This window comes from Mus pahari, chromosome 1 (assembly GCF_900095145.1).
Source record: "Mus pahari chromosome 1, PAHARI_EIJ_v1.1, whole genome shotgun sequence".
Taxonomy (NCBI): domain Eukaryota; kingdom Metazoa; phylum Chordata; class Mammalia; order Rodentia; family Muridae; genus Mus; species Mus pahari.
The window spans coordinates 90,422,748-90,447,803 of NC_034590.1; the positions used below are offsets into that span (position 1 = coordinate 90,422,748).

At 49.0% G+C, this 25,056-nt stretch overlaps 1 protein-coding gene across 1 annotated transcript; it reads left to right on the top strand.

Annotated features, from left to right (window-relative positions):
* The first annotated feature begins 3,829 nt into the window (after positions 1-3,829).
* Sdr42e2 (short chain dehydrogenase/reductase family 42E, member 2) lies at positions 3,830-20,454 on the top strand. Its single transcript, XM_029537910.1, has 11 exons — positions 3,830-4,636; positions 6,400-6,495; positions 8,487-8,544; positions 9,162-9,280; positions 9,871-9,946; positions 12,575-12,657; positions 13,685-13,822; positions 14,975-15,040; positions 17,661-17,724; positions 19,214-19,287; positions 20,200-20,454. Exons 1-11 carry the CDS (start codon positions 3,830-3,832, stop codon positions 20,452-20,454), a joined length of 1,836 nt encoding a protein of 611 aa, XP_029393770.1.
* The last annotated feature ends 4,602 nt before the right edge of the window (positions 20,455-25,056 follow it).

A 25,056-nucleotide genomic window follows, 5' to 3' on the forward strand; every position in this document is an offset into this window, starting at 1 on the left:
CCCTGTGATGGAAGAAAAGAAGTCATCTTCTGACTTCCACATGAGCACACACGCACATAGGTGTGACAGAAACGACGCAAAGCTAGTTAAGGACCCCAAGACCTGTACCTTTCACTCCCTGAGCCTCCGTTATGAACCTTCTCTCTCTCTACCTCTAAAATGAGGCTAAAACAGAATCGTGGAGGTTGAACAGGACACTCTACCATCTGGCATGCGGCAGAAGCAGGCTGAATTTTGTGATTTGCATCCTTTACCTAATGTTCTCAGAACTTGTTTATGTGGGTGGGCAGTCTTTAGTAGCCCTTCTCAGACTTAAAGTGAGCAGCCGGGCTGCTTCGTTTTAGCCTGTGCACAGCCCTTCTCAATCTCTCAGATATGAGTTCTCTACTGATGGGAAAGTCATTCCGGTCCCTAGCACAGAGGAAAGGCCAACAGTAAAGGAGCATCCATTAAAATAGAATAATGGTCAGGCAGTGATGGCGCACACCTTTAATCCCAGCACTTGGGAGGCAGAGGCAGATGGATTTCTGAGGTCGAGGCCAGCCTGGTCTACAGAGTGAGTTCCAGGACAGCCAGANCTACACAGAGAAACCCTGTCTCAAAAAACCAAAAAAAAAAAAAAAAAAAAAAAAAAAAAANAATAGTGGAGCCAAGCCTGGCAGTGTAGGCTTAATTCCTGCTCTTTGAGACCAAGACAGGAGGATCCCAAGTTCCATGCCTGCTTGGGCTGCAGAGGAAGTAAGTAAAAAGTGAGGGGGTGGGGGTGAGGATGTAGCTTCGAGGGAGAGCACGTTTCTAGCATGCATGTGTGCATGTGTGAGACCCTAGGTTCAATCTGTAGTACCACAGAAAAGAAAAGGGGGACAAGAATATAAGGATGGTGGGTGGGTGGGTGGGGGTACGCTCGGATAGAAGGCAAGATGGTCAGATGGAAAGTTGGATGGGTAAGCGAAAGGTAAGAGGTGGACTGAAGATGGACTGATGGAAGTTTGAAAGGCAGACCATGAAACTACAGAAAACTACATAGATTTACAAATGTATATATAACCACGGGTACGCGGCACACACACACACACACACACACACACAGCTGAAGAGGTGGATGAGGAAACAGGTGGAATAAAGAAGAGGAGGAAGGGAAACCGGATGGTGTGGAAGAACGGGAGCTGGTAGAGCAGACAGGCCAGGTCAGGCTCAGGCTCTGCAGTTCCTCTGCCTCTTTTCTCCTCCAGAAACGCTTGCTCACCCTCAGGTGAGTGGGGCTGCGAGGCTCTACGCTAGAGAGCGCGGAGCGACAGGGCGGGACAGCAGGGGCGGGAGTGGCGGGGCGGGGCAGTGCCTGGGCCAGCCCAGCTGCTGCCACACAGGTGGCACCCGCCTTGGCGCGGAGACCCAAGAGGCGCTGGATGCAGGCAGCGCTGCGGGAGCCCGAGCCAGGTGAGTGCAGAGCAGAATGTGGTGACTGGGGACGGAGGGCGAAGAGGATGAGGGAATGGCGATCTGCCCCCCAAGCCCCAATCCATAGGAGGCTGCGCGCAGCATGCTCGCTCAGCCTCCAGAAGGTTGGGGCTTTCCCCAGGGACTGCCATTACCATGGCCTTTCATCAAACCCAGATTCCGTGTCTCCTTGGACCTGGATTAAGGACGGAGTCCTTTAACTATATTTTTTGTTGGGTTTTGTTATTTATTTTTATATACTACTACTACTACTACTACTACTACTACTACTACTCTACTCTGTGTGTGTGTGTGTGTGTGTGTGTGTGTGTGTGTGTGTGTGCGCGCGCGCGCGCGCGCTGGGTAACTGCACACTGCCACAGCACATGTGTAAAGGTCAGAGGACAACTTTTCTGAAGTCAACTCTCCTCTTGGGTCTAACTCATGTAGCCCCAGTCTTGCAGAGATGAATCATCTGGTTGACCATGTTACTTGGTGTTTTTTGAGACTGTATCCCAGGCTGGCCTGGAACTTACTATGTACCCCAGGCTAGCTCCAAACTCATGGTAATCCTATCTAGGCCTCTGAAGTTCTGATATTGTAGGTATGCATCAGCACAGCCAACCTTGTAATTTATTTTCACAATCCCTGATATTTTCTGGGCCTCAGTTTCCACTTCTGGGTAATGGGAACAGTAGCTTGTACTTCCGAGAATTGCCAGGAGAATTCTGCACTGCCGTACCCAGCTTTAGTCCTGGCTTAGCCATAACGCTCCCCTGAGGAACAGGCCCCTGTTTATTTCCCCACTACTTAGCCAGGCACTGTTGAAGACTTGAGACACACCAGCCAACCAGCCCCTCATGCAGCCTACATTGAAGTGATTTACAGAGGCTTTGGTATCTGCTCTCTTGGGACCACTGCATAAGGAAGATGGAGCAGTCGGGATGATTTGAGTCCGTTTCACAGCTGTGGATACGGAGACACTGCAGTTTTAGCATTTTACCCAAGGGCACGTCCAGCCTTTGCACCCCAAACATGAAAATACCCAGAGGAGTCGTCTGGGCCTTGGGAGGCTCCACCCTGACACTGCATCCTGCCTCCTGGTTGAAGGGTGGGCTGGGGAGATGGACATCCTTGGTAATAACTCTAGTGTGGGATGCTCCTCCCACCGCCTGGGGCACATGACTGCATTCCTGTTCCAAAACAAACAGGATAATGACATAAGGGACACAGGCACAGTTCTTATAACTACCATGGCCCCTGTCCTGTGACCACCACAAGCCACAGCTCATTGGTCATTCAGCCACTCAACAAATACCTTCTCTTTTATGCAGCCATTGTGCACCATGCAAGGCATAGCTTGGTACACAGAAGACCTACAGTGCAGTCATTGCTTTTATAATGTTAGTGACCTGGCCCCTCGTCCAGCCTGATGCTCAGGTAGATAAGGGCAGGAAAGACCATGGCAGTTGACTGAGCCTGAGTTAGCTACAGGTCTAGAATGAGGAGGACAGGATTCTCGATGGCGGTCCCTGGAGCCTGTGCACCTGATCAGAAGGCTGCAGGGGCTTAGACAGGTCACACGGTGTCAGCCAGCTGCTCTTAGGTACCTGGTATTGGGAGTGGCTGCAGACCTGAGAGTCACAAGTTTCCAGGGCCTTAGCCCTTTGTTCCATGTGGTCTTCCCTCCTCCGCCTCTTCCCCCTCCTCCCTCCTCTTCCTCTTCCCCCTCCTCCTCTTTTCCTCTTCCTCCTGCTCCTCTTCTCCTTCCCATCCTCTCCATTATCTTCCTCTTCCACCCCCTCTTCCTCTTCTCCCTCCTCCTCTTCCTTTTTCCCTCCTCTTCTCCCTCGTCCTCTTTTCCCCCATTTCTTCTCTGCCTCTCCTTTTCTTCATTTTCTTCCTCCTCTCCCTTTTTCCTCTCATCTTCTCTCCCTCCTCGCCTCTCCTTTCTCTCCCTTTCCCTTTTCCTCCTGCTTTCCTCCCCTCCCTTGCCCTCCTGATGCTGAGTTCAGAGCGCCACACCCAGTGTGTGAGGCCCCATAGTTATGACTGACTCTGCCTCCCTCTGGTGCTACATGGGGCCTGTGGGGGAAATCAGGGGTTCTCGGTGTACATCTGAGTCCCAGCGTGACTTTGAGCCTCAGATCTCCCAGCTCTGAAGTCAAAGGACAGGCTGCCTTCTCTGATTCCCTGAGGAGCCAGCAGCCACGTTGAGGTTCTTGGGGCTCTGAAAGAGTCTGGAGCCCTGAGAGATCTGTAAGGCTCAAATTTTCCTCAAGTTCCCCTCAGTCCTACGAACCTGGTAACATGTGCCTCGGGATGAGCCTAGAACATTCTTCTGGTTTTCTTCACAGGTGGACAGCCTCTAGGCTGCATGGCTTCGTAGAGAATGAAGACCAACCCTGCAGGCTCCCCACTAGAAACCTGTCAAACTGCAGGCCAGGGTGAGAAGGGATGCCCTGTATGCCAGGCCTGCAGAGGGGCCTCAGGCCTGGGGTCTGCTTCAGAGTCAGGGTCAGGCCTTAGCCCAGGGCCTGGAGTGGTTCTGGACTCTAGACTGGGACCTGGGGCTATTCCAGGACCTGGGCCTGGGCCTGGATCTAGTGCTGTTCCGGGGTCTGGGCCACAGCCTAGTACTGTTTCTGTGACTGGGCTGCAACCTGGTACTACTTCAGGGCCTAATGCTACTCTGGGACCTGGGCTCGGAGCAGGAGCATTACCTGGACTGAGGCCAGGATCCGAGTCAGAACCTGCGCCAGTACCTCAGCCAGGAGTTAGGTCAGTACCTCAGCCAGGAGTTGGGTCAGTACCTCAGCCAGGAGTTGGGTCAGTACCTCAGCCAGGAGCTGGGTCAGTACCTCAGCCAGGAGCTGGCCCAGTACCTCAGCCAGTAATCGAGTCAGTAACTAGTCCAGGATCTGCACCATTACCTGGGCTGGGGCTAGTGCCTGGGACCAGAGGAGGCTCCAGGACTGGCTCTGACCCCAGCGAATCAGTGAGAACCCCAGTACCAGAGCAACAGCAGAAGACTCAGGCCAAACACACACAGGCCCCCAAACAGGTTCTGGTGACCGGAGGAGGAGGTTACCTGGGCTTCAGCCTGGGTTCCAGCCTGGCCAAGAGAGGCACCTCTGTCATCCTGCTCGACCTCCGCAGACCCCAGTGGCCACTACCCTCAGGAACTGAGTTTATCCAGGTACAGAGATGGGGATCACGGTGGGTGGGGGCTGCTGGAGGTGATGGTGCTGGTGGCTTAGAGGCATAGATGTGAACCAGCAGTGGAGCTTGAGATCCAGGCTCTGGAGGCAAATTTACCTCCAATTCTCTTGTCTTTTTAGATTTTGTTATCTTTGTGGATGGGTGTGTGGAGGTTGTGATATGAGTGCATGAGGGATATGTGTATGATGTGTGTGTAATGTTCATGTGTATGTGATGTGTATGTGCATGTGTTTGTGATATGTATATATAATATTGATATGTGTGAATATATTTGTGATATGTGTGTAATATTCATGTGTGTGTGATGTACTTGTGATATGTATGTGTAATTTCCATGTGTGTGATATGCTTATGATATTGTGTGATATGTTTGTGATATGTATGTGTAATGTTCATGTGTGTGATGCACATGTGTGTGGGATATGTGTGTATGTATGTGATGTATAGGCATGTGACTAGTGTGTGTGGTATGCATCGTGTAACAGGTGTAGTGTATGTGTGTGATGTATTTGTGTGTGATATATGTGTATGTGTGTGGGATATGTGTATATGTATGTGTCTTAGTCAGGGTTTCTATTCCTGGACAAAACATCATGACCAAGAAGCAAGTTGGGGAGGAAAGGGTTTATTCAGCTTACACTTCCACATTGCTGTTCATCACCAAGGAAATCAGGACTGGAACTCAAGCAGGTCAGGAAGCAGATGCTGATGCAGAGGCCATGGAGGGATGTTCTTTACTAGCTTGCTTCCACTGGCTTGCTCAGCTTGCTCTCTTGTAGAACCCAAGACTACCAGTCCAGAGATGGTCCCACCCACAAGGCGACCTCCCCGCTTGATCACTAATTGAGAAAATACCTTACAGCTGGATCTCGTGGAGGCATTTCCCCAACTGAAGTTCCTTTCTCTGTGATAACTCCAGCTGTGTCAAGTTGACACAAAACTAGCCAGTACAGTATGTGATATGCATGCTTGTGACTGATGTGTGTGTCTGGGGGGGTATGCATTGTGTGACAGATGTGGTGTGTGTGTGATGTTTTCATGTGTGATATTTATTTTTTTTTCTTTTTTTTTTTCTTTTTTTTTTTTTCTTTTTCTGTGTGATATTTATGTATGTGTGAGTGATGTGTGTGAGTATGTCTCCATGTGTGTTGGATGGATGTGTGCATGTGATGTGTGTGAGAATGCAGCCATACATTTGGCATCTTTCCAGAGTTGGTTCTCTCTCTCCACCACAATAAGTGGGGCTGGCCTCTCCTTTCTGCTGCCGTGCTGCACTCTCCAGTCTGGCTAGCCTAAAACTTTCCAGGTATTATCTTGTCTCTACCCCCCCCCCTTCCCTCTACCTCCCATCTCACCATAGGCATGCTGGGAGCACAGCTGCAAGCCATCCCATCCAGCTTCCTGTGAATTCCAGGAGTCAGCTCTCTGGGCTTCCTTAGAAAGCACGGGCCACCCTCTTAACCATCTTGCTGTCCTTAGCTCCATCTCATGCTTCCCAGCTGTAGTTGCACCTTCCTAAGCCTCGGTTGCTATCCACAGAAAGAGACAGTAATCACAGGCATTTTCCAAGGGGTTCAGAGGGAGTCAGTAAGACAGTGCGTATGAAACAGCCAGGCCAGCACTGGGCACAAGCAGAATAAATGGGGCAGCAGTCTATGGAGTTACTAAGTTCTGGCCTACCAGATGCTTAGCCTGGGCTGGGTCACTGCCTTGGATCTGAACCTCTTACTTCTCTTTTAGGCTGATGTCCGAGATGAAGAAGCCCTGTACCAAGCCTTCCAGGGGGTGGACTGTGTCTTTCACGTGGCCTCCTACGGCATGTCCGGGGCTGAGAAGGTGAGACCCATACACACACACCCAGAGCTGGACCGAGTGGTGTCCAAGTCCTGTCCACCCACCACACTGTGATGCATGAGTGTTGCTTCTTGCTCTTCACTTCCTCTAGAGAAGGATTGGGTATCCATGACATCAAATACCAGTTCTGGTACCTTCCACCTGTGTGACCAAGGGCAACATAACCTCTCCAAGCTGCTCCTTCCTCCTCTGGAAAGGGAGGACACCTCTATGACTTATGTCACAAACTCCAGAGAACACTGTAGCAGTGTCTACCAAAACGTCCTCCATTTGACTCAAATTATTCTTATTTATATGTTCATAGCATTGTTTTTAATAACAAGATACCAGAAATATCTCTGTGGCCCGTTAGTTATTAAAGTAAGATGTAGCAGGTACACAGACATTCAAAAGAATGAGAAGACTCAAAAGTGTTGATACCCAAGAAATCGCCAAAGTTTAAGATAATGTTTGTCTCCCCTAATTACCTTAGAAAAGCAAAGCAAAGCTGAGAGCCAACAAGATAACTCAACCAGCCACCTTTAAACACAGCACTCTAAGAGGCAGAGGCTGGAATATCTCTGAGTGTGAGGCTAGCCTGGTCTACAAATCGAGTTCTGGGACAGCCAGGACTAAATAGAGAGACTCTGTCTCAATAATAATAATAGTAATCATCATCATCATCATCATCATCATCATCATCATCATCATCATCATTGAAACTGTTTCAATAGCAACAACAACAACCTAGCCAGTTAAAGTGCCTCCTGCCAAGCCTGATGACCTCAGTTTGACCCCCAGAACCCACAAGGTAGAAGAAGAAATCTGACTCCCACAAGCCTTCTTCTGACCTCCACCTATGACCTATGGCCCCCACATGCATGGACACACACTTGCACATACAAAACAAATAATAAAAGCATGATAAATCTTTAAAAGCTAGGATAAATGTTACTTATATAATGATGTTAAATACAAGTTTTCTGTACAAACATATGAAGCTGTTAACAGCAGTTCCCTCTGGAGAGGACAGAGGAAAAACTTGGCATCAGGGATGGGAAGGAACTTTCCTCTTCATTAGATAGTCTTTTTTTTTTTAATTTGTGTATATGAGTGTTCTGCCTACACGTATGTCTGTGCATTGCAAGTACGCCTGGTGCCTGAAGAAGTCCGGAGAAGGCATCAGATGCCCTAGAACTGGGTTTACAGACAGTTGTGAGCTGCCATGTGGGTACTTGGAATTGAACCCAGGACCTCTGGGAGGGCAGCTAGTACTCTTGACTGCTGGGCCATCTCTGAGGCTTCCAGGTATACTTTTCACTATGTGGATTATTCTTAACATTGTAGCCGTTTCCCCATTTAACAAAAACACCACACTATGAATAGAAATAGTTTTGGCTGGAGATGCAGCTCAGTAGATAGAATGCTTGCTTAGCATGCCTCCTGAGTTAGATCCCCCCACCACACAAGCCAGGTATGGTGGCACACACTTATAATCCCAGCACTTGGGAGGTGGAGACAGGAGGATCAGGAGTTCAAGGCTATCCTTATCTGTAAAGCTTGTCTGAGGTCAGCCTGGGCTATATGAGACAAACTGTCTCAAAGGCAGACAGACAGACAAATAGTTTTAAAATGCAGCACATCATCTTTCCCAGTGGTGTTAAATGAGGTCTTGACTGAATTGTTTGCTGGGTGCCTGGCACACAAGGACCCACTATTGCAGACCCTTTCTTTGTTTACACTCCTGTTCCCATCTCATGGACACGGCCATACCACCACGGCCATACCACCATATTTGTCTCAAATATGGGGAGACTTGAGGAGGCAGAAAATGATTCAACAAGTCACTTATCTGTGCCCAACTCTATGCCAGCTCCTGCACCCTATACCAAGTATCCCTCAGTGAGAATCCTGCCAACCCTAAGCCCGGCCTGTGGCCTCAGCCACAAAGCAGAAGGCAGCTTGTGACTTCCTATCTTCCTCTTGTCTTTTAGCTACAAAAACAGGAGATTGAGTCTATAAATGTCGGAGGCACCAAACTAGTGATTAATGGTAGGCCCCCAGAGTGGAGTGTGATGTGCCGTGTGATCCTTCTTCTGTCTCCTGTCACTGGCCTGGCTCTGGGGTGGGGTTTGGGGATAGGACCACAGAAGCAGGCCCCCCTACCCTACCTAGCTTGTACCAACTGAGGCCCGTGGGAGGTAGATTATCTTTCTTGTGTACAGACCTGCTTGAACACCAGCAGTCTTAGCATGTCTAGGGGCTCAGGGTTGAGGAAGAAACTAAGGAAAGTCACTGAGGCGTCAGATAGAAGATCCCTGCCAGGCCCTCTGGATGCAGCCTATCTTGACCTGCACTTTTTCCAGTTTTAGAACATCTTTTTTATTGTCCCACCAAGAGAGCCTTTTCTTCTTACCTGCCCCCGACAGGGTGGCTCTGGGGGACAAAGCCACACCAGAAGAAGGAATAAGAAGCTCCGGCCCCCAACATCCCAAGTTGAGGGAAAAGGCTTTTTCCTCTCAGGCAGCTCTAGATTCTGGGAGATCCCTGACGGTATGGGGCGGGAGATGAAGACTGGATAAAAATGGGTGGATTTGCCCACAGAGGCCTTTTTTTAAAGCTCCCTGCTCACAATCTGGCTGTGGTGTGTGTGTGTGTGTCTCCTGCAGTCTGTGTCCGTCGGCGGGTTCCCAGACTCGTGTACACCAGCACAGTCAACGTGACATTTGGTGGGAAGCCCATAGAGCAGGGCAATGAGGAGTCCATCCCATACTTCCCCCTGGACAAGGTACCGATCTCTGGGATGCAGGGTGCGGGGTGGCGGGCCCGGAAGTGACTGCCCAAAGCACAGGCATGGGTAGAGCTAGATCCATCTTTTTACTCTGGGTCCATCCCAGCAGGCTGGACTCCCAGAATGAGTGGTCCAAGCTTTCTCCCATCTTAGTTTGTCTTGCCCAGGAAAACTCCAAAACCAGATAGACCTGGCCTTGAGCCCCACCCAGCCTGGCACTGTTCTCCTCCGTGACAGGGCGTATCATGCACTTGGAGCCTCTGTTTCTTCATCTAAGCCTGAGAACACCATGCAGGTGGTTTGTAGAGAGCAGCAAATGAGACTGTGTGAAAAAAAAAAAATGGCACAGGAACACCAAAGAATGATATATGACTCAATCAAAAAAAAAAAAAAGATATATGACTCAATCATCCAACCTATATCAGTGTCATAGGCCAGACATTGCAGACCGGCAGGTGCCCCCACCACCCCCCCCACCCCGAGCCAGGTCTGTGCAGCCATAGGGTAGGCCACGCCTAACTGAGTCAGCATTGCCAACAATATCACCGAGCCCATCTGGTGGCTGTGTTCTCCCTGTCCCCTGCCAGCATATGGACCACTACTCTCGAACCAAAGCCATTGCCGACCAGTTGACTCTCATGGCCAATGGGACACCACTCCTAGGTAAGTACCAGGGGACATGCTTATAACAAGCATTCCTGCCCACTGCTGCCTCTCTGAAATGTGTGTCTGAGGTCCTATATCCTTCTAAGTGACATCTCCCCATGATCTGGGCCTTTGTCCTTCAATGTGTTCAGAGCACCTGCATGAGCCTCTTCAACCAGGATGCAGCCTGGACTGTAAGATCCCATGCTTGCAGTCTGGTGAGGAAAAGACATTGACAGCCTGACACTTGTTCTCTTTGCTGTCTTAAGGGGCTGGATTTAGTTTTAGCAGTCTTCTTTAGCATTATAAATATGCAAGGAGCTATAGCTCTTTGGAAGGGGCCATGTGAGTGAGAAAGCTCTTGCATGAAACCTTCAATAATGTTCCAGAAAAAAAACTCTGCCTCGGCTGTCTCCCTGCGTTCCCTTGTCTGGCTACAAAGCAATAATAGAACAGGACCAGTCTCCGCTTATGTGCATTCTTCATGTCAGGTCCTATTTTGCATACTAATTTCATATGCAAAAGGTTCGTTGACTCCAGATCATTCCTGAGCGGGAGATGGAATTTAGGCATTCCCCTGTCTTCCACAGAGGAGCCAAATCCGTTCAGACGATTTGCTTGTCATAAATCATTGTTTCTGTCTTTCTAAAATTCAGAAACTAAAAGAAACCAGCTGACACGGTCTCATCTACCTGGGACTAGTGGCAAAGTCCTGTCACCCCAGCCACTCAGGAGGTTGAGGCAGGTAGATCACAAGTTCAAGGCTTGCCATAGCTACAGAGTGAGCTCAAGGCCACCCTGGGCTCTATAGCAAAGCCCTGCCTTGGAAAACAAAAAGAAAAAAAGGTAGCCGGGAGACAGAGTGCTTGTTCGGCATAGGGCCTGTGTTCAACCGTTAGTACTGTGGTTCTCAGCCTTCTTAAACCTGAGACCCTTTAGTACAGTTCCTCGTGTCGTGATGGCCCCCAACCATAAAACTACTGCTTCCTAACTGTAAGTTCGCTACTGTTATATATCGTAATGTAAACATCTGATACGCAGGTTGTCTGATATGCCATCCCCACAGGGATCACAACCCACTTCTCTAGTGCCATTAATTAAAGACAAACTTGGGAACCAGTTGGATTTGGAGAGCGAGAGAGGCTTGAAATGGGAAGCGGAGGCTGGTTAGCTGCCTTCGCTCAAAGTCACACAGCATTGGGTGCTAGAGTGGGACTTGTAAGCCCAGGAGCGTCTTAGCACCGGAAGCCAGGCCTTACCCACTGTGCTACTCAAGAAGCAGCAAACCGGGCCTCTGCATGTGGGCTCTCCTCCCTCCAATAGTCCTGCTTTCCCTACCCAGCCCATCAGTGTTTGACCTCTGACCCTCGCGTGTGAAGACAGTGTCTCCCCAGGCTCCTGTCTCTGGCAGGGCACGGCCCTTTTCACCTACTGCCAGGGCAGACACCTAATCTTTTGGCTGGGAATTATTTATATGCATGTCCCCAGCTTTCAATGCTCAGAAGAGTCATGGATACCCTAGGCCTGCCCCTCTGTGACGTGGCTCCCCAGTGTCCTTCTGGCCACCGTTGGCTGCAACCTGACCTCCCTCCACCATGTCCCTAGGGACCCAGAGTTTAAACTTAGCTATAGGCCACAGAAAAGCTCAGCTGACACCTGCCTTCCAGGAGGACAGCCATGGTCATCAGAGGTGATTCCCGTGGTCTGTAATCCAGGCTAGTCCTGAAATGGGCTTCACTTGCCTGGCTGCCAGGATCCTAAGATGTAGGTCACAGTGCTCTGTCAGTGTGTTGTATCCTTTTGCACCTGCTTGAGTTAGTGTCCCACAACTCCCACAGTGACTTAGAACATTCTCTTGCTGTCTGAAAGTCAGAGCCTGGAGTCTTGGTGTCAGCTAGTGTAGAGGGTTGACCTTCCCTCAGAGCTCTGAGGAAGAGGCCTCTCTGTCTCCTCCAGCTTCAGGTGACTCCTGAATACCTTCTTATGGCCTCCTTGTCCTCTGTTGGTCTTGTTCAAGACTCCTGTAGTTGGATTAGGCCCAGCTGAAAATCTAAAATGATCTCAACTCACCAATATCCTTAACTACAACCTTAAAGGTCCTTTTCCAAACACAGCCATATTGGCAGGTTCTAAAATGCAAACATATCTTTTGGGGACTAATCTATCATCCACAATACTGGGCTTCATTGTAAAGGGAAAGATGTTTGGTAAAGATGGAAGGCTCTGACCCTGGCTTATTCGTGGGGAAAGGGAACATACAATGGAAGTGTCTGGAAAACAGATTTGTAGGAAAAAAAAAAATCAGTCACCTGGTTTAGAAAGGACAGATCATGAATGGCTCGAGGGCTGGTAGGAGCTGATGGCCAGTGCCCTCAGGGTTTGTGGGCCTAATACCAATGATGCCATGAGATAGTTCCAGGTAAGAACATCCTGAGAACACCACCCACAAGGACCTCTGTGGGCGGTGGGGGGGAGGGTCCCCAAGGAAACTGAGCTGCTGTCAGCACAAGATATTTATACTGGGCCTTCCATACAGAAGCAGGGGAGGTAGATGGCTGTGGCTCCCCCCAGTCCTCATTGGCTGTGGCCCCTACCTCCACGCGCCACTCCTCTGCAGGCCCCTGACCACCCTCTCTTCCATCCCAGGAGGAGGCACCCTCCGCACCTGTGTGCTCCGTCCCCCGGGGATCTATGGTCCTGAAGAACAGAGACACCTGCCCCGGGTGGTGGTAGGTCTTCCCAGCCTTCCCGTGACCAGAGGCAGAAGGAGTCAGGTTGACGCAATGTGCATGCTGATTGGACTTTTGCAGCTCTTTGTCACTGCGTCTGTCTAGAGGCCGTGTCCCCAACCAGAAGCCATGCTGGGAGGTCACCCTGATGCCCACCAGGCCATAGTCCCTCAGCCCTACCAAAGGGAGAAAAGAAAAAGTGAATGGAGCTGGGCGGTGGTGGCGCATGCCTTTAATCCTAGCACTTAGGAGGCAGAGGCAGGTGGATTTCTGAGTTCGAGGCCAGCCTGTCTTCAAAGTGAGTTCCAGGACAGCCAGGGCTATACAGAGAAACCCTGTCTCGAAAAAACAACAACAAACAAACAAACACAAAAAGAAAGAAAGAAAAGAAAAAGTGAACGGACGGAGGGAATTGGGCTTCCGGGGAAGGTGGAAGAGCCCCTCGGAGAAAGCAAACTTTTAAACTTCCCACAGGAGGAAGGAGGCAGGTCAAGCAGGCTTTTGGACAAGAGCCTTCACATGGGGCATCTCCTCAAAAGCCCTAGGATTGTCCAGGAAGAGGCAGACAGCCCTGGGGTCATGGTAGCCCAAGGAGTAGAGGGGTTCCGTAGAAGGAGTTGTGGAGGAGCCTGAGCCCGGTCTGGAAGGGTTTCGGGTACTGTCTGCCTTTCCGTGTTTACCGTGGCAGCCCATGTGCTCTGCACGCATCAGATCAGGCAGTGCAGGATGGCTCCTACAGAACCCACACAGGAGCTGCTGTTGTCCCCAAGGCGAGATAAGGGTTGCAGCGGTGTGGCGGGATTCTGAACAGACATAAGGGTCGAGGCAGCTGGGTTTACAGCTAGTTTGAATGTGAGGCGTGAGAAAAGTTAAGAAGCTCAAAGGCAGCCGGAGGTTATCTATGAGACAAGCAAGCAGAGCAGTCCAGAGGTCTTGGGACATGGGAGGTGGGAGTCTAGCCTGAGCATGTATACAGAGCGTAAAGCCACCCAAGCGAGCCCGCACTGTCATCTCTCCCCCATGCCAGAGCCACATCAAGAAGAGACTGTTCATGTTCCGGTTTGGGGACCGCAGGACGCGCATGAACTGGGTCCACGTGCAGAATCTGGTGCAGGCACACATGCTGGCGGCTGAGGGCCTCACCATGGCTAAGGGCTACGTGGCTGTGAGTGTTTTGTGACATCCCTGCCCCCGCAAGGAGGAGCATGCCTACGGGAGGCCCAGAAGTGTCAGAGAGCATAATTAGCTCACTGTGACCCTGTGACATCACAGCTTCCAACTGAAGCCTGTCACAGTCTTCACTTATACCCATCTTGCCGAAGAAACTGAAGTACAGTGAGGTCGAGTGAGTCCTTCGGAGTCTCACAGCTTGTCAGGGTGGTCACCCTGTTACCAAACTCGGGGCCAAAGTCAATCCTTCAGAAGTCAATTAAAAGAGTCAAATTGAGCTGTGCATGGTGGCGCACACGCCTTTAATCCCAGCACTCCGGAGGCAGAGGCAGGCGGATTTCTGAGTTTGAGGCCAGCCTGGTCTACAAAGAGAGTTCCAGGACAGCCAGGGATATACAGAGAAACCTTGTCTCGAAAAAAAAAAAAAAAAAAAAAAAAAAAACAAACAAAAAAAAAAGAGTCAAATTAACCCAGCCCTCAGGAGGCAGAGGCACATGAATCTTTATGAATTTTAGGCTAGCCTGATCTATAGAGTGGATTCTAAGACATTCAGGGCTACACAGAGAAACCCCGTCTTGAAAAACAAGAGTTAAAAGGACCCAGTGATTCCCTCCAGTCTGTCTTGGGGTCCTGAAGTGAGACTAAAGTTTAAATAGAGTCCCTGGAATATGCACATCTCCACAGTCCTGCTCAAGGTCACTAAGTGGGCTTGGTCCTCAACTGTTAGGTGGTCTGAGAAGTTGTTACAATTGAACAAAAGGAGATAAACTCCCCTCTGGCTAGGGCCCTTCCCGTCTCCCAATATGAGAACCCTAAAGAAATTCTCTTTTGGGGGGAGTGGGCATGGGAGGCATCTACTGTTTGAATAGTCTGATAGTCAGATTGACAGACACCTGGCCCACAACGTCCATGTCTCTTTAGAATACCATCATTTCTGCCAAGCCAGTTATAGCCCTTCATAGAGTCACCCTGCCTTTCTTTAGTGTTGTCAGACCACATGCCGTTGTACTAAGGTGTTGCCCAGGTCTCTTCCCAGAAGTGCTTAGGGGAACAAGAGGGCCGAAGGAGCTTCCGGAAGCCATGAAAAAGAGGGGATCGGACAGTGGGCAGACACCTGACTGTACCTCTTCCCTCCTGTCATCCTCAGAGCGGGCAAGCATACTACATCAATGATGGGGAGAGCGTCAACCTCTTTGAGTGGATGGCCCCACTGGTAGGTGTTCTCCCTGCCACCCTGACCTCCACCCAGAGTGAGACTCTCAACCCTATCCTTTCCTTCCACCAAAACCATGAGTGACACTGGGTACAGCTGAAGCTGGGCTGTGACTGCCCCCTAGTGGAATCATGTGTTCCTGCTTTTGTCATGGACCTTTCTAAACTCGCCTCCTGACTTACACTGATTCTGGCCATGTGAGTCTTCTGTCATTTGCTTTTGCAATGGAACCCAGGGCCCTTGCTAAAACATGTGATCCTACACTGAAAGGGGAATTGGCTTGAAATCCCTAGGCAGGTATGTGGTCACTAGATCCTAGAGGGAGGAGTTTGGTCTCTGAGACCCCTGACCTCTCTTAGCAGCCCTCAGTCTCCTTTGGACCAGGCCCATCTGGAAAGTGAGCACAGAAACACAGGATAGAGGTAGAGGGGTTATCCTGTCCTGCTGGGCCAATGGCAGCTCTGGTTTGCTCTATTTAAAGAGCATTTTCAGGGGCTGGAGAGATGGGTCAATGGTTATGAGCGATGGCTGTTCTTCCAGGGACCTGGGTTTAAGGCCCATCACCACATGGCAGCTAGCAACTATCTGTAACACCAGTTCCAAAGGATTCAATGCTCTCTTCTAGCCTCCGCAAGCACCAATCATACATACAAGCAAAACACGCCCCCTACATGGGGGCTGGAGAGAGATGGGTTCAATTCCCAGCACCCACATGGCTGCACACAACTGTCTGTAACTCCTGATCCAAGGGATTCAACGCCCTCACGCAGACATACAAGCAGTCAAAACACCAATGAAAATGAAATAAAAATAATAAGATTAAAAACAAGTACTCGGGCTGGTGAGATGGCTCAACAGGTAAGAGCACCTGACTGTTCTTTTGAAGGTCCTGAGTTCAAATCCCACAACCACATGGTGGCTCACAATCATTTGTAACGAGATCTGGCACCCTCTTCTGGAGTGTCTGAAGATAGCTATAGTGTACTTACATATAATAAATAAATAAATCTTAAAAAAAAACAAGTACTCAGACATGTAGAGGAGTTTTTGTAATTTTAAGTTAAAAAGTACTTTTATTCAGATATAACTCATAAGTTATGCAATCCACCCACAGAAAGGATACAATTCAATATAGTTTTCTTTTTAAAATCATAGTCTGAGTTTTACAACTATTACCATAATTAAGTTTAAAGTAGGTCGTCATCTTCAGAAAAGAAAAGCAGGCCTGCCCTGTCGGCCACGTGGCCCTGTATTGATTTACCCTCAAGCCCAGCCCACCACAGTCAATGTGAGGCTTTCTTCCAACTGCCCTGCCTGTGATTGGCTTCTTCCCCCTTAGTTTTCATGGTTGATCCACGTTGTGACATGTATCAGGGAGAGCCTGCATTCCTTTCCTTTTTCTATGATATGTGTATGTCTGCACCTGTGTGTACAAGCACACACACACACACACACAGTGCTGGGATTGCATTACTGTGTACTTGTACGGAGTTTCTGGGCTAACCAGTAACTCCAAGCTTAACGTCCCACTGAAGAACTGCCAGAGTGTTTTCCGAAGCCTGCAGGGCTCCTGTCCCCCCAGCAGTGGGAGAGCGCTCCCTTTGTTTCTAGCCTGCCAGCCTTCATTAGTTTAGCTTTGACTTAAAGAGGTTTTATCCAGGTGGACAGCTCCATTCACTCCCTGTCTGTCTGTTTCTTCCAGCGCTTCCTCTTGCCTTCCACACACTCGCTGAGTTTTATCTTTTTCTTTAATAGTACAGTCAGTTCTGGAAGAGAAAAAAAAAACCCAGATTCTATTTAAGAACCTGGGAACAGGTTCATGTGTGGGTGGATATAGTAAAAATCTAAATGGTGTGAAAGATTCTAAGTTTAAAAACCTGCCCTATGCCGGGCACTGGTGGTATACACCCTTTAATCCCAGAACTCAGGAGGCAGAGGCAGGCGGATCTCTTGAGTCCGAGGCCAGCCTGGTCTACAGAGGGAGTTTCAGAACCGTCAGGGCTACATAGAAAAACTACATCTTAAAAAATTAGAAAATAAATAGATAAGAGATGGCTTAGCAGATAGAGTCCCAGAGTTGCCTAGCCTGGTCCCCAGGACCTATGTGGTGGAAAAAGAGAACTGATTCCAGCAAGTTGTCCTTCTGATCTCCATATGCATCATAGTATCTCTCTCTCTCTCTCTTTCCCTCTTTCCCTCTCTCTCCTCTCCCCCATCTCTCTCTCTCTCTCTCTCTCTCTCTCTCTCTCTCTCACACACACACACACACACACACACGGGTAAAAAGATTTGTTCTGTTTTTAACTACTTGAGTTATCCTCACCAAGGAATAGATTGGTGTGCAAAATGATGATGGTGGTGGTGTTGCCATGCATAGTGTAAATTCCCACACTCAGAGGCAGGCAGATTTCTGTAATTTGAAGCCAAGCTGGTCTACATAGAAATACTCTGTCTCAAAACAAACAAAAACAAAAGAAAAAAAAGGCCTGGTATGGGCTAGGGGGTCGTCTCTCTGGGGTGGTGGGGTCCCCTGCCAGCAGGATATGGAAAGCAGGTGGTCTTTCTTCACCAGCCAGTCCCTAAACAACCCATTCTCATGTCAGACCATGTTCCCTTGCAGTTTGAGAAGCTGGGGTACAGTCAGCCCTGGGTCCAGGTACCGACCTCGTGGGTCTATCTGACAGGTAAGGAAGAACTCGAGTATGAAATCCCGTGGGCCAGGTATGCAAACAACATGTGTGTCTTACATTATTGGAGACCCAGGGCCTGGACTAGGATGAGGCCAGCGAGGCTCCCATGGGTGAGGGTGAGGGACTTTAAATTGGTTGTGCTGGGACACCCAGCCAGACCCAGCACGCAGAGGGACAAATGTCTCGATATCACTACAGCTGCGTTGATCATAGACCCACGCTGCTTAAGCTTGAGCCTCTAACTTACCAGAGTTGCAGTCACTCCAGCCAGAAGAGACTGGGACTCTGAGGCCTGACTCAAGTGATGCAGTGACAGGAGAGAGACAGCTTTGACTCAGAGTTAGCTGGAAGGTAGGAGACATGAGCTGAAAGGCAGAGGAGGCCTGAGGCTTCCCTCGTCCGAGGTCACTGGATGCTAGGGCTTCTCTACGGAGACTTTGACCTTGGATTCTTCCATTCCCCGCTGCAGGTCAGTATCTGCTCCCACTCCCTGGTCCCACCCCACCAGGACAGTGTGTCCTGCTGCCGCCCTCTGCTGGCCTCCTAATAAGAATGCAAGCAGGCATCAGGTCACAAAGGGTTGTGTTCCTGGAGCATCAAAGGCGGGACCTACTCTTTTTTAATGCATTTGGAATGTTACTGAAATCAAAGACTTGTAAACTTGCTACCCAGGTGGACGATTTCTGTATTACGTATTCTGTATTCTGCCACAGTGATTGATATGCATTACCTGTAGCCCAGGGGATGACTACTTGTGAGGACTGTATATAAATACACAGTTCCCTGTAAGCCAGCTGCATCTTGATGCATCTTCACATTGGCAGAAGCAATGATGTCAGGACAGAAGGGAAGCACTCCCAATTCCTCCCTCTCCTACCCAAGTCAGCATATCAAAATAGGAGAGAGAGCCAGGTGTGGTGGCACACCTGGGACTCCAGCACTTGGGAGGCTGAGACAGGAGAATCATGAGTTCAAGACCAGCTTGAGCTACCTAGAGAGTCTGAGGCCAGTCTGGTCTTACACAGTAAGATCTTGCTTCAAAAGAGAGAACTTGAAAACTTGCAAGTTAGTTCAGTGGGTAAAGCCCGATTCCCCTGAGTTCAATCCCTGAGACCCACATGTTAAAAGGGAAGAATTGACTCCCCAAGGAGTCAATGAACCATGACAAGGAGTCACATATGAACCATAGCAAATATGCACCCACATGCATAAACACATACATGAAACACGTGAATGAAATGTCATTTATAAGAGAGACTGAGAGAACAGAAACACCTTGAGCCTTCTCAGATTTGCTTGCACTCTTCAGACCATCACTATTACATAGGGCCATCTTACCATGACATACCTCCTAGCTAACAGGTCCCCAGCAAATGCTGCCAACTTAAGGGAATCCAGTGACCTTTGTAAAGGGACCCCTAGCAAGGCAGACACGCCCCCAGTGGATGTGTCCTGAGCCCCTCTCACCCACCCCCTCCCACAGCTGCAGTGATGGAGTACCTGCACCTGGCACTGAGACCCATCTGCACCATCCCCCCACCACTCACCCGCAGTGAGGTAAGAGGGGTGCTGAGGGGTGGGGAAAATCCCAGCCCTACACCGTTCTCCTACCCTCCTCATCTCCACCATTGGGTGACAGGTTCACCCTCTGTCACAAGATTCTTCTCTGCAGTCTCAGAACCTTCCATGCATCTCCATGACAAAGAATATGGCCACTTTCTAAAGTGGATCTCCTATGTGACCCTAGGCAAGTCACTTAAACTCTGTCCTTCAATTTCCAATTATGCGAAGAGGAAACCGTGCCATCACAGAGGACAGAAGTGTATAAAGGGCCCACACCAAGTGCAGTGGGAGTTCTATCATCCATAGTTGTCATTTATCACAGTTGGCCCTCAGCCAACTGGCAGCAGGGGAACTATAGCTCAGACTTAGAGAGGAATCACTTGTTCGTAATTGAATTCCCCTCTTAAAGTCACTTAGTTAACCAGCTGAGAGGACAGGAAAGCTCTTCTGGAGGCCCCGCCCACTACAATTGGTCTCCAGCTGGCCACAGGAAGCCGACATCCTCCTGTGGAGATGTTTTTCTGGAGAACCGCACCCCACTACAGGCAGGAGGACTTCAGCCTGCCCTGGTATTTAAGGATGCATCTAAGGGTCTCCAGGGGTCTAGAACGGCGCTAGGCTGGGAAAAGAAGGAGAAAAGAGGAATGAAACAGGGTGAGAATTTAGCAGAGACTGAGGGTGAGATACAGAACGGTCATCGAGGAAGCTGCGCCCTCCAAGAAAAAGATCTCAGAAAGGAAGCCTCCCCTCCCGCTTCAGGAAGGCATCAGGAACCAGACGCAGCAGCCAGTCTTTAAACCCCAGTGTGACGGAAAGGCAGTCTGCCCTTCCCTTATCCTTTTGGTCAACAAGGCACAGGATGCTCTCCTACTAGCCCAGCCCTCTGCTGCTCTGCCTCTCCCATAGGTGCTCAGCGTGGCCGTGACGCACACTTTCCAGATTGCCAAGGCCCGTGCTCAGCTTGGCTATGCGCCGGACAAGTTCAGCTTCGCCGACGCAGTGGAGCGATATGTGCAGGCCACGACCCCGCAGCCCCGCTGTTGCATCGTGCTGACGCTCCTGCGGCTGCTGCTCATGCTGCTGCTACTGCTCGGCCTGCTCGGTCTGGCCCTGTACTTCCTAGGACTGCAGCCTTTGCAGGCGGTGGTGGAAAGGCTCTGAGCCAGACCACGACCTCGCCCACGCACGGCTTGCTGTCTTTCTACCTGGCATTACCGCCCAGTTTAGGCCCGCCCCGATTCCTGGCCACGCCTCTGCTCCTCTCTCTTGGCTTCTATTCGTCCGCGTGTTTAGGCTCACTTCCGAGTTTCCCAGCTCTTGGCTCCCTGACTTTTCCCGAGGCTAGGCCAGGGGGGTTGATGAGATCCCAGCCTCAGCCCGCTTCTCCTTCCCAGCCATTTCCAGCCCTACCCAGTCTAGCCCTCTCCTTCCTATTCTTCCAGATCCTTCCTTGCTCTGGCTTCGCCCCTTTCTGCCTCCATCTGTACGCTGAAACTCCAGTGAGTTCGCTTCTGTAGGGATAAGCCTTAGCCCTGCCTTCATGGTTGGTCTAAATGTGTGAGTTCTGGTTGGTGGAGTCTGCCTCCTTCTAGGACCTTTTCCCTGCCACGGCTTCTTTGAGTTTATCCTGATCCGGACACCTATCTATGTGTTGACTAGCTGGGAAAGGGTACCCAAGCCCAACTTGGTAACCTTTGGTTCTCATTTAATGAGTGGAAACGACTCAGCACAGTAAAATGTTCCAGGTCCAGAGGAGGCAATAGAGAAAAAAAAAGTTTGTAAAAGAAATTTGAGGGCTGGAGAGATGGTTCAGCGGTTAAGAGCACTGACTACTCTTCCAAATATCCTGAGTTCAAATCCCAGCAACTACATGGTGACTCACAACCATCTGTACAGCTACGGTGTACTCATATATATATATATATACATAAATAAAATAAATAAATCTTTTAAAAAAGAAATTTGAATGTCTCATTTTAAAAGTACCAATATATCCCAGCATTCGGGAGGCAGAGGCAGGAGGATTTCTGAGTTCGAGGCCAGCCTGGTCTACAAAGTGAGTTCCAGGACAGCCAGGGCTATACAGAGAAACCCTGTCTCCAAAAAACAAAAAAACAAAACAAAAAAAAAAGTACCAATATAACAGACAAAATAAGAGTTTGGCTGACCATATTTTATGTTTGTGTACTTGTATGTGGTATCAGAGGATGTCCTTCCTGGAGCTGTTGTACCTTATTTTTCCAGACTGGTTTGGAGTTTAGAATTTGGAATGGGTAGGCTAGGCAAGAAGCCTTAGGGATCCACCTGTCTCTGACTTCTCAGCTCTGGGGTTACAAGTATATGCCACCTCACCCAGCATTTTATGCCCGTGCTAGAAATGGAAGAAGTCAAGTCCCCATCCTTGTGTGACAAGCACTTTGCCTACTGAGCCACTTCCCGAGCCTCCTTATTTTGGCATCATTTGTATCTCTTGATGAGCAGTAGCCCTCACCATCATCTTTAAGAGTTTGAGCCCACAGATCTGCTCTCTAAGGAGACTGACTGTACCTCCCTGCCATTGTGATGTGGACCCCAAAATAACAGTGTGTAAGCAGATCCACGGGTATCTATCATCTGAATAAACACCACGGACCCTAGCAGAGAGCAAAGTAACTACCAGGCTACAGTGGAGGAAAGAGAAGGTTCGAGCCAACCTTCATAGGTGGTGATCCTCATAGCACGTGTCCCTGTCAGGCAAATTAGAAAAACTCTGTAGGACGTTTAAAATACAGTAGTCAGAATTTTATGTGTGTGTGTGTGTGTGTGTGTGTGTGTGTGTGTGACTACTTTTTAAAAAGATTTATTTATATAAGTACACTGTGACTGTCTTCAGACACACCAGAGAAGGGCATTGAATCCCACTATAGATGGTTATGAACCATCCTGTGGTTGCTGGGAGTTGAACTCAGGACCTCTGGAATGGCAGCCTGTGCTCCTAACCACTGAGCAATCTCTCCAGTATCTACTTGGTTCTTTGTTTCTTTGTTTGTTTTTGTTTTAAAGATCAGTAGTAATCATTTCTATCTGTTTAGTGCCCAACACTGGCAAGAGCTTGCATTTGTATAGTCTTATTCCATTATTAGAGCCACACTTACAGTAGGATTTGTTATCATCAATTTAAAGATAAGGAATTGGGGGGGCTGGTGAGATGGCTCAGTGGGTAAGAGCACCCGACTGCTCTTCCAAAGGTCTGGAGTTCAAATCCCAGCAACCACATGGTGGCTCACAACCATCCATAACAAGATCTGACTCCCTCTTCTGGAGTGTTTGAAGACATCTACAGTGTACTTACATATAATAAATAAATAAATCTTTAAAAAAAAAAAAAAAAGGATAAGGAATTGGAGGCCATCACTAACTTGAAATATCAGAAGGTGAGGGCTACTGCTCTGTAGCTGAGATTGTTTGGAAGAACTTCTCAAGGCCCAGTGGGAAATATAACACATGGTTTATGTCCATTGCAGCCTAACCATTCCAGGGTTTGGGGGTGAACTCTGGGGTCTACTTCCTTACCCCAGACCTACAAACCTCAGGCTGTCCGGGGTTGGTCCTCATACTTCCTTTTCCTGATGCTATGATGGAATACTTGGGCGAACTGAGTAGTGGTGGCTCCTGGCTTTCATTCTAGCACTTGGGGGCAAAGGCAGGCAGATCTCTGAGTTCAAGGCCAGCCTGGTCTACAGGGTGACTTGCAGGACCACCAAGGCTACACAGAGAAACCCTGTTTGGGAAAAACAAATAAAACCCCGACAATAGCAACTTAAGGATGGGTCTATTTTGCCTTGTAGTTCATACGTCCATTGTGTGAGCAAAGTTATCCTCAGGAACATGAAGCAGCTGGTCACGTTGTGTCTGTAGTCAGAAAGAGGAAAGACTGTTGTGTTCACCCAAGTTCTGGGATGGTACCACCCACTATTAGAATGGGTTCCCACCTCAACCTCATTGAGAAGCTCTGTCACATAATCCATCACAAACCTAGAGACTACCTTCATCTAACCTAGTCCCTGACAGGCGTGCCTGCCAGTGCTTGCAGATCGTGTCTAATTGACCACCAACTCTAACCATCACAAGTGGCAGTTGGACTTCCTTCACTGACAAATTTGTATCATCAAAATGCACCTCCCTTTCTCTAAACTCCCTCTTTCAACCTTCCCTTGCTGAGAAATATGTTTTTAAGGCAGACTTACATGTTCACATTATTGTCTAGCCAAAAATCAATGTACTTATTTTCTGGGTTTCTCCATCTCTCCCCCCTCAAAGCAACAAGACTAAGGCCTAAGCATGGAGCAGCACAGATCTCCAGCTCAAGAATTCCTCTGTCCTCTCTTTATCATGTGGGAAGGGATACAGCACCCCCACCCAACACACAAGGCCCTGAAGGATTTCGACGCTACCCCAGTTACCAGCCCCTGCGAGATTCTCACAGGAAGGGTTGGCTCATTTAAAGAAACTAAAGGAGAAAGCATTGATGAAGAAAGGCCATTGTAAGTGACATAGTTTATCCGAATAGGGCAACCAGAGAGACTGGTTTATAAGCATTCTATTAAAAGCCATCTCCAATTGTGGACCAATGCTAGCCAGCTAAGAAATCTTCAAAGTCACCTTTATATGTCATCCCAAGCTGAGGACAGTGTTTGCCACCAAGCCTGACGAATGTCCTGTATTTAATTCCTAGGATCTACAATCCCACACTGTAGAAGGAGAGAACATACTCCTGCAAATTGTTCTCTGACCTCCACATATACACGGTTGGAGGTGGGGGCCTATCTTCTCTAAGGGTAAGGGTGTGGCTCGGCGAAGGAGTGCTATCCGAGGATGCCCTGAGTTCTAATTTCAGCACTGCCGAAAGGAGGGGGAGGGGAGAGAGAGTGGGAACGAGACAGAGAGAAGGAGAGAGGGAGAGAGGGAGAGAGGGAGAGGGGGAGAGGGGGAGAGGGGGAGAGAGATCAAGCGAGCGCGGGACCTGTATAAGTCTTCCACTATCATTCCGATTACTTGCCCCTCTTCAGGATAAAATTGTGTAGTGAGCTGTCCACCCTTCTTTCATCCTAAAACAAAACAAAACCAAGGCAGGGTTTTCCTGTGTAGATCTGGCTGTCCTGGAGTCAAGTGTAATTGATGAAATAATAATATGTCTGAATCCAACGAGCTCAGGATACCTGTCTTGCTCACTCCTGAAACCTCTCTGTAAGCTGAGTTCTTTTCCGGCACAAAGTAGGGCTTTCATAGTTGTGGATAAATAAGCACTGAGGGGACTCTAAACCAAGCCTAGAGACCATGTGAAAGAATGAAGAAATCTGAGACCTCAAGAATGGCATTCTACCTAAGACTCCGCCCAGCTGCCCAGCCCTCCGCAGTCACCTGACGTCTTTTCCACCAACAAAGATTGATCTCTAACTCATAACCTTTGCCGTTGGCAGAGATCTCGGAGCTGTGAACTAAGACCCAGACCGCCTGTTGGGAATTTTCGAGCTTTCCGGGACCCATTGCCCTGAAAAGGGATGGGGTTTTATTTTGTTTTTTTTGTTTTTTTTTTTTTTCAGGGAAGAAAATTAGTGGCCATGACACGTGTTTGTGAACCAGGCTAGAGACTAGTTTCGTTCATTTTTTTTCTTCCTTGTGGTTTTTTTTTTTTTTTTAAATGAGCTTCAGAAGGATGGAAGAAAAGAAGACAAAGCCGAAAGCATGCAAAAATGGAGAAAATAAAAAAAAAACTCGGGAATG